Source organism: Phycomyces blakesleeanus (genome assembly GCF_001638985.1).
Source record: "Phycomyces blakesleeanus NRRL 1555(-) unplaced genomic scaffold PHYBLscaffold_36, whole genome shotgun sequence".
Classification (NCBI taxonomy): domain Eukaryota; kingdom Fungi; phylum Mucoromycota; class Mucoromycetes; order Mucorales; family Phycomycetaceae; genus Phycomyces; species Phycomyces blakesleeanus.
Genome location: NW_017265166.1, coordinates 82,135 through 95,497, shown reverse-complemented (window position 1 = coordinate 95,497; position 13,363 = coordinate 82,135). Strand labels below are relative to the sequence as shown.

General features: G+C 35.6%; 7 protein-coding genes across 7 annotated transcripts; 5 read left to right on the top strand and 2 right to left on the bottom strand.

The window, feature by feature from the left end:
* Positions 1–31: 31 nt before the first annotated feature.
* PHYBLDRAFT_70844 (C2H2-type zinc finger transcription factor) lies at positions 32–3,509 on the top strand (the record flags this gene model as incomplete). The annotated part of the gene is made up of 9 exons (XM_018442346.1): positions 32–234; positions 304–415; positions 476–617; positions 648–1,208; positions 1,260–1,773; positions 1,794–1,906; positions 2,025–2,068; positions 2,107–2,856; positions 3,420–3,509. 9 exons carry the CDS (start codon positions 32–34, stop codon positions 3,507–3,509), a joined length of 2,529 nt encoding a protein of 842 aa, XP_018284424.1.
* A 237-nt stretch (positions 3,510–3,746) lies between these two features.
* On the top strand, positions 3,747–4,562 carry PHYBLDRAFT_70843 (hypothetical protein; the record flags this gene model as incomplete). The annotated part of the gene is made up of 3 exons (XM_018442345.1): positions 3,747–3,975; positions 4,009–4,265; positions 4,323–4,562. 3 exons carry the CDS (start codon positions 3,747–3,749, stop codon positions 4,560–4,562), a joined length of 726 nt encoding a protein of 241 aa, XP_018284423.1.
* Positions 4,563–5,552: 990 nt separating this feature from the next.
* PHYBLDRAFT_175193 (hypothetical protein) lies at positions 5,553–7,448 on the bottom strand (the record flags this gene model as incomplete). Its single annotated transcript, XM_018437444.1, has 1 exon — positions 5,553–7,448. The coding sequence occupies one exon, from the start codon at positions 7,446–7,448 to the stop codon at positions 5,553–5,555; it is 1,896 nt and encodes a 631-aa protein (XP_018284422.1).
* Positions 7,449–7,583: 135 nt separating this feature from the next.
* PHYBLDRAFT_152454 (hypothetical protein) lies at positions 7,584–8,018 on the bottom strand (the record flags this gene model as incomplete). Its single annotated transcript, XM_018432921.1, has 1 exon — positions 7,584–8,018. One exon carries the CDS (start codon positions 8,016–8,018, stop codon positions 7,584–7,586), a length of 435 nt encoding a protein of 144 aa, XP_018284421.1.
* A 681-nt stretch (positions 8,019–8,699) lies between these two features.
* PHYBLDRAFT_152453 (hypothetical protein) lies at positions 8,700–10,523 on the top strand (the record flags this gene model as incomplete). The annotated part of the gene is made up of 6 exons (XM_018432920.1): positions 8,700–8,721; positions 8,782–8,861; positions 9,273–9,465; positions 9,914–9,973; positions 10,034–10,237; positions 10,312–10,523. 6 exons carry the CDS (start codon positions 8,700–8,702, stop codon positions 10,521–10,523), a joined length of 771 nt encoding a protein of 256 aa, XP_018284420.1.
* Positions 10,524–10,943: 420 nt separating this feature from the next.
* On the top strand, positions 10,944–11,480 carry PHYBLDRAFT_102019 (hypothetical protein; the record flags this gene model as incomplete). Its single annotated transcript, XM_018427654.1, has 1 exon — positions 10,944–11,480. A coding segment is annotated over one exon (537 nt), but the record flags the coding sequence as incomplete, so codon positions are not given.
* Positions 11,481–12,841: 1,361 nt separating this feature from the next.
* On the top strand, positions 12,842–13,339 carry PHYBLDRAFT_70838 (hypothetical protein; the record flags this gene model as incomplete). Its single annotated transcript, XM_018442344.1, has 3 exons — positions 12,842–12,922; positions 12,958–13,080; positions 13,190–13,339. The coding sequence occupies 3 exons, from the start codon at positions 12,842–12,844 to the stop codon at positions 13,337–13,339; spliced, it is 354 nt and encodes a 117-aa protein (XP_018284418.1).
* Positions 13,340–13,363: the final 24 nt, after the last annotated feature.

Below are 13,363 nucleotides of genomic sequence, written 5' to 3'. Positions count from 1 at the left end.
TATTCTTAAGTGTTTATTTCCAACCTAAAAAATGTCTCCAAATTCAATCCTTGATAGTTACCAATGCAATCAATGCAAAGAGTGCCACACCAATTTAAAAAAAGCCAAGAGTTGTAGAGCTCACTGCTTTAAGAACCGTCATAGAAGACATAATGATATCCAGACTTCACAAACCACGCCTGTTCCTGGACAAGTCAGTGTTGTTTTGAACACTGTCTCGAACGACATTATTGAGTAAGACTACAAATCACATACATACTATTAGAAAGTGTAATTAATTATATTGTTACCTTCATAAACAAGCAGAGAACGTGCTGATGCAATCGAAGATCAGATCATGGATAGACTCAACAGCGAAGATAACGATGATCTAATTATGAATATCTTCAGTAATGATGATAATGATGAGTCTATGGTAAGATATATATATACATGTCTTATTATATAATGCTAATTATTATTTATCTTGTTAAAGTATGATGCAGAACTTAGCAATTACATGGATATCATTGAAAACGAAACATCTCCTTTGGTTTTTGACTTCAGTCAGCCTGCATCTACCCTTGACAAAGACGATGCAAAGAACCTTGAGTTTCTCAAGATCATTAAGGATTTTGGTATCTCCCGCAATGCCCATTAAATGATAGTCAAGCATTTCAACAGCATTTTGGAAATGTCGACTTGTATTACATACAGAGCATGTACTCCTCATCTTGGCAAAAAGCTTTTGAAGCGTTTCTCTGGTGTTGAAGAGACAGTCCATGATATCTGTCAGAGGGGATGTATGCTCTTTACCAGTCCATCCCAGACTGAGTGCTCCAACTGTGGACAAAGCCAGTACAAAACAAGACGTAGAGAAACTGAGGGTGGTGATCTGGTTGCTGCTGCCACGATGATACAGCTTCCATTGGCGAGACAACTGGCTCTTGCATTAGCCAACGAGAATACAAGAGCAGATATGCATTACCGCCATAATCATGAGTCAAGCTCGGATGGAAGTAAAACTGATGTGTTTGATGGCCAGGTTTACCATCAAGCGAAACATCTGTTTTCTGGAAAAGATGACATTGCAATTTCGTTGCCTGTTGATGGATTCACACCACACAATGTTCCTGGTTCTGTAACAATCCTCTATGCCACCATTCTTAACCTGAATCCCATGGTCTGGTATGAGAGAAGCAGAATGCTCCAGATCGCAATGATCCCAGGTCTAGGTGCACCTGCCAATTTATAGTCATTCATGGAATCAACGATGAAAGAGCTCCTGGTGTTGGAGAGCGAAGGGATGGTTGTCAAGACACCAAACAAGACCATTCGTGCCAAGATACATGTCTTAATGGTCACTGGTGACATTCCCGCCTTAGAAAAGTTGGCATGTCATTCTGGACATATGAGCAAAGACGATTGCTGTATCTGTCATGTTGTTGGCCAATGTCCCAAGCACGAACAATACTTCAGAACTTTACTCAGCACCAATATCCGTATGCTGGAAAGTTTTCAGAATTTTTCCCAGGCCAGTGCATCCAGCCGCAAAGGGTTAAATGGACAATCCCCTCTGGTAACATTGAAGATATTCTCTAGACCATTGTTTTTTGCCCTTGATGAAATGCATGGACTTTGCCATGGAATAAGCAAGCAGGTCTGGGGTTTGGTTTCTGGTACCTATGGAACAGACCATTGTTTTGCTCTTTCTTCTGGTGTTCAGAAGGAGATTGGTACAGCAATGTACAAAACAAGAAATACCATCTCTACATCCTTCCATAGCAATTGGAGGGATGTATATAAGAACCCCGGGTCGTTCAAGGCTGTCGATTAGGCAGACTTTCTTCTGTTTGTCGTCCCTATGCTGGTGGCAGAGCGTATTGGAGATGCAACTGCCTGGAACGCGTTACTTGGCTTGGTTCAAGTATGTAACCTACTCATGAGCTGGGAGTTATCAGCAGAGGAACAAACCTCTATCAAAAAGTATATTTTAGTAAAAGCTATGTGTTATTCTATTATTTATTCTAACTATTTTTCTTCAGTAAACTTGAAATATGGAACATGTACCTGGAATTGCTACTTACAAGTGGAAAAATCAAAATCAATATTTTCACTATAAACCAGCATCTTCTTCAGCACTATCCTCTCATAATTGATGCATACGGCCCACCTTATGCATATAGTGCCAGATCCGTGGAATGGGCAATCGGTGAATACTCAAGGGCTATCAAGAGTAATTCTGCTATAAATGTTAACACTGGCAATATCATGTTTGGCTTAGCACAAATACGACAAGCAGAGGCTGGAGCCACTATTATGATTACAGAAGCAAGAACAGCACAACACTTACAATATGAAGATTCCACTGCTGGTTGGCCATTGACAGATGAGGGTGAGCGTGTTGGTGCTGGGTCTGATATTGAGTTCTGGGGGCCTTTGAGGAATAGAACGATCCAAGATAGTTTTGAAGGCATTTCTTGTCTTTCGAAACTTCTTGAAGACTTCTACAAATCAAAGGGGGAAGAGTGTAGTATGATTGAAGCAGCTATACAAACTAGCCACAAGACTTCTGTCAATAGTTGTGTGATTGACTCTGCACTTGACCAAAATTGTGTAAGGGAGGCACATAACATCAGATTACAGATTCAGGTTGATGAAAACCACAACATAAATTCTACATACTCCCTGGTTTACAAGGATTTCTTTGGAAAAGTTTTTGTCTTCTTTGAGCACAAGCTCAACAACAAGAGGTGGCCACTTGCTCTTGTAGAGATTGCAGCAGTCCGTTTGGTAAATGATATACCAGTTGTTAACAATGGGCAAATGAAGCCAAAGGTAGTTCATCTGGCAGATGTCAAAGAATTGGTTGGTTTGGTGAAGTTGGACGCGACTATAAATATAACAACAACAACAACAACAACAACAACAACATACAACATACATAATGTGGCCAGAGCTTAACTGCGGCCCAAAAATGTTGCTTGGTTCTCTTGCAGACCTATAATTTGTTTTTTTTTGTAATACATTTTTTTTCAAATTGTCTTAACATATTTTATTCTCTCAGCAAAAGGTTTAGATATTTTCTTCTCTTTTACCTCTGACTTTTAATAGTCATGAATTGTAATCTACATTTACTAAAAATGTAAAGTCTGTAGTTAAAGCTTACTTTTGTCTATCAGGAGATTTAATTTTAGGTGGTCAATTTGCTTTTTGTCAACCTTTTCAAAAAATAGAGATTTTCTAGTTTCAAATTGGATTTTTAGTGATTTTTTAATTATTATAGGCCGAAAACATAGTCACAAAAGCAAAAAACCGCCATTTTTTCCCGTAGTGCATACATATTTTTGGATACAAAAGTTTCTTATTTTGGAGGTGTTTAAAGATTTATATACTTTAAAATATTTAAGATGCATTGCTCAAGGATTTCTATTCAATAGGTGCTTGCCACCACCCAGAAATTTATCTGCATCAAAAATTTAGGGGAATTTTACGGACAGCCTGGCGGGACAGCCTGGAAGGATGTTTAGAAGTATGTTACGTCACCTAGTCACATGTTTGGGCAAATGTCATATTGGCGGGACAACCTGGGCAGCCTGGACAGCCTGGAAATATATTATGACACTTTAGGTCCGAGTTTAGACAAATGGTCATTTTTTTGGGTGGAGGAAGGAGGGTGAACTATATAAAGTGTTCTTTAGTTTGCCAATAAAATTTCTGCCCTTTTTTTACTACAACGTCAGTGCATAATTCTTTTGACATCTAAGATGAGCAACATCAACAACACCAATGACTATGTCACTGTTAGTGAGACTTCTTCAAAGAAGTACAATGCTGCCCTAACCGAGTTCAACTCAATATTTCTTGTTGGAAGAGAATTCTCTTCAACTGTAGCTGTCCGTGAAGCCACCAAGGCATATGGTGCTAAGCATAATATTGCACTCACCACATATTCTTCTTTAAGCACCCATATAAGAATGATTTATAAGCACTATGGTGAATACAGAGACACTTGAAAGGCTGAGAAAGTTGTTTTGGAAGCCTCTGTCAACCAAAAAACCCCTGTTCCTGGGTGCAAAAGAGAACGTGTAAAGGATACCCAGAAGAGTGGTTGCCCTTGTTTCATATATGCTTTGGAAAAGAAGGATGGAAAAGTTTTAGTCCATTCTTGTGAGACAAATCATAACCATCCAATTGTGGAAGACCATAGAGCATATGCTCTGTATCGAAAACTTTCTTCTGAAGCCATGATTCTTGTTACAAAGCATCTGGAAGATAATAATAATGTTTTCACAATATTTAATAATTTGAAGAACAATGGATTCGTCATTATCATTCACTAGGATATTGAGAATATTAAGCAGCATTTTGGAAAGTCCAAGAATGGAAAGGAAATGTTTAGTTTTACAACAACACTACAGGATCTTGACTTCTATGTCAGATACACTGTTGGTAATAGTGAAGAAAACAAGATAAGTATGGTCTTCTTTGTCCATAAATACTGCAAAATTGGGCTTAAATTATTGCCTAACAGACGTCTGTTATTTTTCATAATAGATGATAAATACATTGTAACTCCATAAAATCTTGTATGAGCAATCGAAGATATCTTTAAACGCATATTATTGGCTGAAGGATATCATGCAGTTTGATATTAATAAATATTTAAATAATACAATAGCGTATAATATAGTTTATTCTTTACCAACCCCCTTATTTTTGCAAAGAAAAACAACTGAAAAATATTTGTCATTGCTGATTCTAATGAACACTACCACAGAGATTAGAAACCAAATATGATAGTAAGCTGCACATAAGTAATATTATTGGTCTAGAAAAATTTCTTCTGTGTAATATTGTGATTTGAAAAAAATAACATCCAAATAGAGAAGAAAATAAAGTTCAAGTGGGACGAAATATTTATTAAGGAAATCTGGGAGTTGTTTGGAGTAACCATGAAATGACTTTGCAAAAATTTAAAAAAAGACAGAGATTTTTATGAAAAAAAAAAATATGATCTGGAATAAATTCCAAACCACTCGAAAAAAAACGTAAAGAATTTAATTAACTATACTAAATTATACTAAGAAATAATAATAACTATACTAAACGATACTAAGAAATACTACTTCTAAACTATGCTAAATGATACCAAGAAATAATAATAATAACTATACTAAACGATAATAAGAAATACTAATACTAAACTATGCTAAATTATACTAAGAAATACTAATAAAAAACTATGCTAATTCACACTGCTTAAAAAACCAAAGAGAATCAAATTTGCTGAAGTTAACTATATAGGTGATATCATTAACTTTTGTTAAATCAATCTTGCACAGAGGCTTGAGGTTAGTCAGAAGAGAACGCTCACTAGTTAATTCTATTTTAAAATAGTTGTTTTTCCTCTCCTCACTCATACGAGCAGTGGGACAAAGAAACGTAACCATAGGGCCTGAGATCATTCTAATACTAGGATTCATGCCATTTATGTTCTTGTAAACAAAACCAGCAAAGGAATTATCCTTCAAAGATCCAATTTTGCTGGTGTTGTTGTTGTCTGCAAGAGGTCATGATCCCCCAAGGAATAAGTGCCAGAAAGTTTCGACATTGTTGTGCTTGAGACATTCTGCAATTTCGCTTCCAGAGTATTCTTGTTGGCCGTTGTCATTAGTCCAGGAACCACCATCAAAGATATGCTGCATTATTATCTGCTTTGCAAACTTGAAGCAGACATCTCTTGAGGTGTTCAAACGATTGGTATGAATAAGATGCTCACGAATGTGCTTGTTAAACTGTTTGCCTTTTTCAGTTTCATAATTAAGGGCCGGTCCAAATCGTCTAATGTTGTCAGTCAAATGGTTCAAGAAGTGGACCTTCGGTTTGTTGCAGAAAGGTGTGTAGTTGTCCTTTTGAGTCAGTTCCTTCTCTTTGGTAGCAACCCAGATATCAAATGTATGAAGTTCTTTGATTAAGTCATTCACAGCATAATCAACTCGAGCAAGATACTCTTCAAAATGGGATTCAACCTGTCGAACAAATATCAATGAACATAGTCGACCAAGTTCAACAAAGCAGGGCATAATTGGTTTTATTACCTCATCATCAGCAAAGTCTCTGAGGAAAATAGCAGGAAGAGTCTGAAGCAGCACCTTGTAGTCTCTACCAAGAAAAGATTCACAGTGTCTCAAGAGCTGGGTAAATCTGCGAGAAAGTCCAGTTGTCTGTTCACATTCTTTCAAGCTTTTGAAAAGCTTCTCCAGTTTGTCTGCGTGCTTCTTGAGAGTAATTTTCACCAATCCATTGATCAAGTATTTTGCAATACCAAGTAGAATTGCGTGAAGAATTTCAATTGGTGTGTCCTTCGATAGGTCAAATGATTTTAAGTCCAATAAACATCCTGTGGAATGGTCAATGAAACTGAGAGCTCTTGCATTCACAGGCTTTCCAGTGTTCAAAACATCAGGCATTATTGTGGTTCTGTTTTTAGTAGAATTAGCCAAAACATAGTGTTCCCTTGTTCTTTTGTTATGTCTTTTAAGATAATATTCCATCTCTTTCAACGGAACAGTTCTTTGGATCAAGATATAACATTTGTGGCAGAGATACAACGTTGCAGAACCAAGTATATCACAGAGCTCAGAGTGACAGGGGGTGTCAGCTTCAATCCAGAGTAAGGGAGCCACAAGCAGAATGTATGCATTGTCCTCAGCAGAGTACACAACAATGTCATTCTCAAGTTTCTTAAGATCTCTGATGAGTGTTGGCAGAAGAGACATACCGCTAACATCATTCTTCTTTGGGATGGCCAACAGAAATAGTTTATTTGCGATAAGTGAGCGTTCTTCATAAGACAGTCCAGCTAACTTCATGGACCAACTTTCATATGGGTTGAACTGCTTTGACCAGTTACCAGAGGTGTCATCTGTAAAAAAAATTATAGGAGCAATCCTCACTTTGTAATACAAACCAGAATTAGCTACGTGTGCACTATCTAAAACAAGGCATTTAAAACAATGATCTTTATACAAAAGATCATAGTGATAATCGTTCAAGCCAGAAGCAGATGTAGGCTCATGAGAAACATAGATTGCTCCCAAAGCTGCGGAGTCAATAGTGTCCAAGTCTTCAACTTTAACATCTTTTGTTGCTGAGTCCAGATAGTATACATTATTTGGGTCAATCGTAGCTAGATATCCTCTTGCAAAGGTGGAGCAGTTTGCAGTGTGGAAATCTTTTACCAGGAATTGTTTATTGTCAGCAGCATCATATATCTTCATTAAAAATCCAGCCCATACAATGGCATTGTTGATGGTGAGCATCGGTTGCTGGTATAGCTCGTGTTCTTTCCATTTTACACCTTGCTGTAAGCTGATGGATTGGTCAGGAGTCCAGTCAGGCAAAGATGTGATCTTTCCAGCTTTTGATGGATTTGCTATCAGAAATCGCAGGTGTACAGTTGGCATGTTGATGTAAGCAGGTATAGACGTGGGGCTTGATTCAGGGACATCGACTTTTGTAGAAGGAAAGACAGTGATTCTGTTTTTCTTCATCCAGTGGTAGTTCATAAGGGCATTCAACTTAGGGAGCTTGAATGTTCCTTATTCAGTGGTGTCGGCCTGGATTTTGCTGATCGTGTTCATGGCAAACAGAATCTTCTTCATCATTCTTTGGGAAACCATGTCATTGTTGCCATCAACAAGAGCACAAAGTACCATGGTCTGCAAATCAGGAAAAGAGTGGCATTCTGCAATAGGATCTTTCATGATCTGTTCCACGATATTGGCAGGGTCAGTGTTGGTATCAGTTTCAGCAGTGTCAGAGTCATTTTCCGCATCTAAGACTTCATCATCAAAAGAAGACATAGAGTTAGTAATCGAGTTATAAAAACTATCATGGTCCAATACATCATTTCCAAAATAAGGGTCAAAGACTTGATCGTCTTGAAGTTTCCCATTATACTCATTGTCTTCAGCTTCAGTTTCATCTTTGTTGTCAGAAGTGCAGTTGAACTGGTTGATTTCAGCTTCAGTCATTATTGTTGTTGCCATTCTTGCTTAGTTCAGAGTCAATGTCAAGTCATCAATTGCAGCCCTCTCAGTTGAAGAACTGGGTCCTTCATTAGAAAGTACATGATTAGATTCCATGTGTCTTTTCAAAGTAGATGGCCTAGCATAATCCTTTTGACATTCTTCACAAAAAGTGTTTTTTGATTTGAATGTTATTGTAGATTCGCCAGGTTTGTTATTTTGCATTGTAATAATAAGACAAAGGTGAAAAATGACTTGGCATAAAATTGTTGAATTTATAAAAGTGCAAAGACAAATGTTTAATGTCAGCGCACCAATTAGAATTTTTTCTACTAGTTTTGACTAAGAGAAGCTTGCGTGTTTACATCTTCTTTTTTCACTCTACTTTGCCCCAAAAGGTTGACTGTTTGTACATGATTTTATTTATAAGGTATTCTAATATGTTTCTAGCCTCTATGAAAACAATATCATCTTTACGTACTCCCACTTCAAAGGTATTTGTGCTATTAAATTAGTTTTATATGTCAATATGTTTATTAATCATACCAATCTGGTTTATATATTAGTTCTTTCATCATCTGGCAAAATGAGTAAAGAGGTAATAACTATAAACTCTGCTTACAAAGCAATAGAATACTAACTGTTTCATATTCTCACTCATAGGTATTCAGCTCTTTATAATTATGAATGACTTGGCAGAATCTCAAAGGTAAGCATCTTTAGACAAAAGTATTTTAAATATGATTACTAATTGCTTTTATTCTCTTAGAGTCTCTTGGCACGCGTGTCTTCAAGTTTCTTGGCACTCAAGACTTCAAGTTCTTTGGTTTTCATGTCATCTATGATGCTGTTTTTCTCTTAAAATAGTTAGATATATTAGCTTACTATATATCAACCACGTAATCTACAGGCATTGGTGCTAGCAGCTATACTACGGTTTTAACCAGTAGTATTAGTTTGCTAGTATACTACTGCTGCAGATTATATGGCCCAGCCTAGTTTTTTTTAATTTTTTATTTTTTCTATTTTTTATTTTTTTATTTTTTTATTTTTTCAATCCAAAATAAACCAAAAATAAAAACCCATTTTTTTGAACCCAAAAATTATTTGAACCAAATTTTATTTTTGAGCCATTTTTGAATCGTTTTTGATATTTACAAAAACATATTTTTAAATCCGTGATATTTTTTTCTGATCAGAACTATCACAAAAAATGTGCAGATCCATAAAAGGAAATAAGCGGCACATCAAATATTACAGCCCTTTTGGGAATATGATTACACAAGAAATATCTCTGGTGGTGAAGTAGCATATAGATACTCAAAATGTAGTGGCAATCCCTCTGGCTATACAATTACAGACAAAAGAACGGCCAAAAGACATATCCAAAACGATGAAGACAAGATTATTGATCAAATTGTTAACAGTAGAGACCTTCATGCATTTTGGAAAAGTGCAAATTATTGCTTTATAAAGAAAACTTTTAAAATTTTCTAAATCTAAAAATAAAACAAGTGTAACATAACAGACAAAAATTGGAAAAGTTCCTCTTACTCTGTTCAATATTTGAAAAATTTGAGGTGAACTTTTCCAATTTTTTGGTCAATAATTTTCTATATTTGTCTTCTACTAAACTGCCTTTACAAATCACTTTAGAAAAAGGAGGAAAATACTTGATTTCTTTCCTTGTAATTTTAGTGATAATTATATGTCTGGTAATATACATAAAAAGTCTCATCTGATCAAAGTGACTCCACTTTAAAAAGTAATTTAATGTAGTATCTGACAATTTGAAAAAATGTTGAAAAATTTGAATGCATGAAGGTCTCTAGTAAATAAATTTGCTAAGATATATTTATATAATAATATAAATAATAATAAAAAAGAAATATATATTTCAGCTCAAACAAATACTGTCCACACTGCTATAGAAGTAGATCAAACTGAAGATTATGACAAATGTAATTTTATATTTTATTTTTTAATATGATGTGTACTTTAATTTAACTTTGTTTCTCTAGATGACAATTTGTCTACTGGTATATCTGAATCAATCTGGAATGTGGAGACATTCTTACATCTTTTGGAAGAAGAGTCTATTTTTGAATTAGAAGAAAATTATCAATGTTCCTCTGACATTGAAGTATCAGATGAAAGTGATAACGACAAAGAACAAGAAGAGCAAGAAGAGCAAAAGCAAGAGCAAGAGCAAAAGCAATACAAAGGTTTGAATAAGATGAAGCTTTCTTAAACTCGACGTATATTAATACTCATTAATAATTGCTTACAAATACATTAGAAAACCTTCCTAAATACCCCTGGCACAGATTGATAGCAGTCTTTCATGTCATGTTCATTTCAAGATTTGTTGTAGATGAAGGTGCTGTTATCTTGATCTCTTTTTTCAATAATGTCTTCGAGCACTACGGAGAAGAATTCAGACTTCCAACCAGTCTTCCTACTCTTAAAAATCTGACAGGATTCAGTGATTTGACAAGCGGCATGTCTTGATATGTGGCATGTAAAGACTGTCACAGTATATACAAGAATACAACCAATCCAACTGTTTCTTGCGAGTTTAAGAAATTTTAGAATGCCAAAAAATGCGGATATACCTTATACAATATCACAAAAACCAACAGCCTGACATCAAAACGCGTATACGTATACAATTCTCTGAAGAAAGCCTTGAAAAAAATGTTCATGCGCCCAAATTTCGAAGCATTGATCAACCAGTAGAATCGTGGACCCAAGGTCGAAAACACAATGTTTGATATATATAACAGCAAGATGTGGAAGGAGTTTATAGATAGTGAAGGTATACAATTTGTTTCTAAGGAACGGTCATTGCTTTTGACCCTTAACATCAATTGGTTCCAACCCTTTGATGGGGTAACTTATTCTTGTAGAGCAATTTACCTGACAATTAACAACCTCCCAAGAGAAGAACGATACAAGGTTGAGAATATGGTTCTCGTGGGGTTGATACCTGGACCAAAAGAAGCAAGCACAAATGAGATGAACTACTATCTGCGTCCTCTTGTTGATGAGCTTATGGATTTGTACAAAGGTATTAGCATTGATATACATAGCTGTCCTGGTGTGCTGGTCTGTGCTGCTCTCCTGATAGTCACATACAACATTCTGGCTGCAAGAAAAACATGCGGATTTACCTTCCACAACAGTACCAATGTCTGTCATAGGTGTAATCGCCACTTTTACCGTTTTAAAGGCACTACTATTGTTGACTACTCTCGATTTAAGTTTTCAGAATGGGTAGGCCAAACAAAGGCAGAGAACCTGGAGCACGCCACCATATGGAAAAATACTAAGAGTGCAGCTGCACAAAAAACATTGGAGCTTGCAAATGGCGTTTGTTGGTCAGAGTTGCATCGACTTTTCTACTTTGAACTAGTACAGTCAACTATAATTGTTTCAATGCACAACCTTTTCTTGGGAACTGCAAAAAGAATGGTTGATAAACAGATTCTTAGTAAGATTCTCACTGACGCCAACCTTGTAGAGATGCAGAAGGAAGCAAACAAAATGACACTTCCAAGAGACTATACGGCAATAACAAGCAAAATTGGGAAACAATTTTCATTGAAGGCGGATGAATGGAAATCATGGTGTTTAGTTTATTCTCCTGTGATGTTAAAGAAGTACTTGCCTGATGAATTATATGTTAATTGGATATATTTTGTTGATGCTTGCCAATTACTTACAAAGCCGTCTATCACCAAGAACGAGATTGAAAATGTCCACCAAAGTCTCAAAAAGTTCTGTATTGAATGTGAAGATCTATATGATTCTGATGTTCTTTCACCAAATATGCATCTGCACTTGCATTTAAAAGAAACTATTGAGGACTTTGAACCTGTATACGGATTCTGGCTTTTCAGCTTCGAACAATACAATGGCCTCATCAAAGGTTTTAATACCAACAGAAAAAATTAATTCAGAAAAAACATATATGGATAAATTCATTGAGAATGCTTCCAAAAGTAATTTTCACAGAACCAACCTCCACACTATTGCCAACCCATATCACCTTACAATCTTCAACAAACTTTCCAACAGTATAACTGGTATCAAAAATACACCAGTTCTCAGCTCACTCTTGATATTTTGCTTAACTTCTTTTGTTGAATCTGGTTCCAATCTAAACAAGCAAATACTTGGAAATGTACCACTCTCACAAACTGCATACCTGTGGTGATCCAGACACTCGGATGTTGAATTTATCACATATAAGAACATATTCATATTGGGATAGCATAGTAGCTATCATCTTGTCAGTATAAAATTTATATAAATGATTAAGTAATCAGCCCAATAATTATTACAGTTAGTACTGTAGATAATATCTTAAAGATTGTTAAGATAATTATATCATACTGCCGGGTAAACTGTGTCAGATCGATATGGAGCTAATTTAGTAAGAAGTCCTAAAGCTCTAGTATAAAAGAGAAATGAATAGCTAAGAGCTAAAGAAGTACAATTTATGACTTGATGTCATAATTGTAACACCGACACTAGTTAAGCAGTAAATACACTCTAATAACCAAATATAGTAAAGGAAGAAAGCCTTAAGAAACTAAGACGTAATGACAAGAGCAGATTGTGTTTTCTTATAAAAAGGGACATTTTTTATTTATGAATAAAGACAACTGATATACAGTCTCAAAGTATTTCTATACGTCTCTATTATCAAATATTTTATTTTTCTATTGTTTCATACCTGAAATACCACAACAACAAAAGAGCTCTGTAGAATAGTTGTAAACAGCTATTACAACTGCTTAGCTGATAGCAAGCACAATTCAAGCATGACCAAGACTAAAAATACAGCCAACAGAAGAGGCAACCAAAAGGCTGAAATAAGAAAACTCTATATCTTTATTAGTGAAGTTATGCTTATTTGATATACTCTGTTTTATTATAGCTCTACAAAAGATGCCGTACAACTTATAATAAACATATGAGTGCAGTTGATGAGAAATTCAATAGAGACAACAGTAGTGTCTTTTTCAGAGATGCAACGTCTGATGATGAATCAGAGACAGATGTTAAAAGTGTGGCATTTCGTCCAAGTTAGAGAAGTGATGAGATAATACATTATACATGCCAGTAACTTGTTTTTTTTATATCTTTCTGATAAAAGCGATTGTTTGTAGTTGAATGAATTGTTTGACCATCTGGACGAACTTGCAGTTCCAGACTTAGGAAAAAGGGCAAACCAGTTAAAAACACGACGCTTTGTACCAGTAAAAAAGCTAATTCCTTGTGGCTTGGTTGTTAAAATGTCTACATGGGCTCGATGCTAATTACAAAAGACTGTTTAACCATTA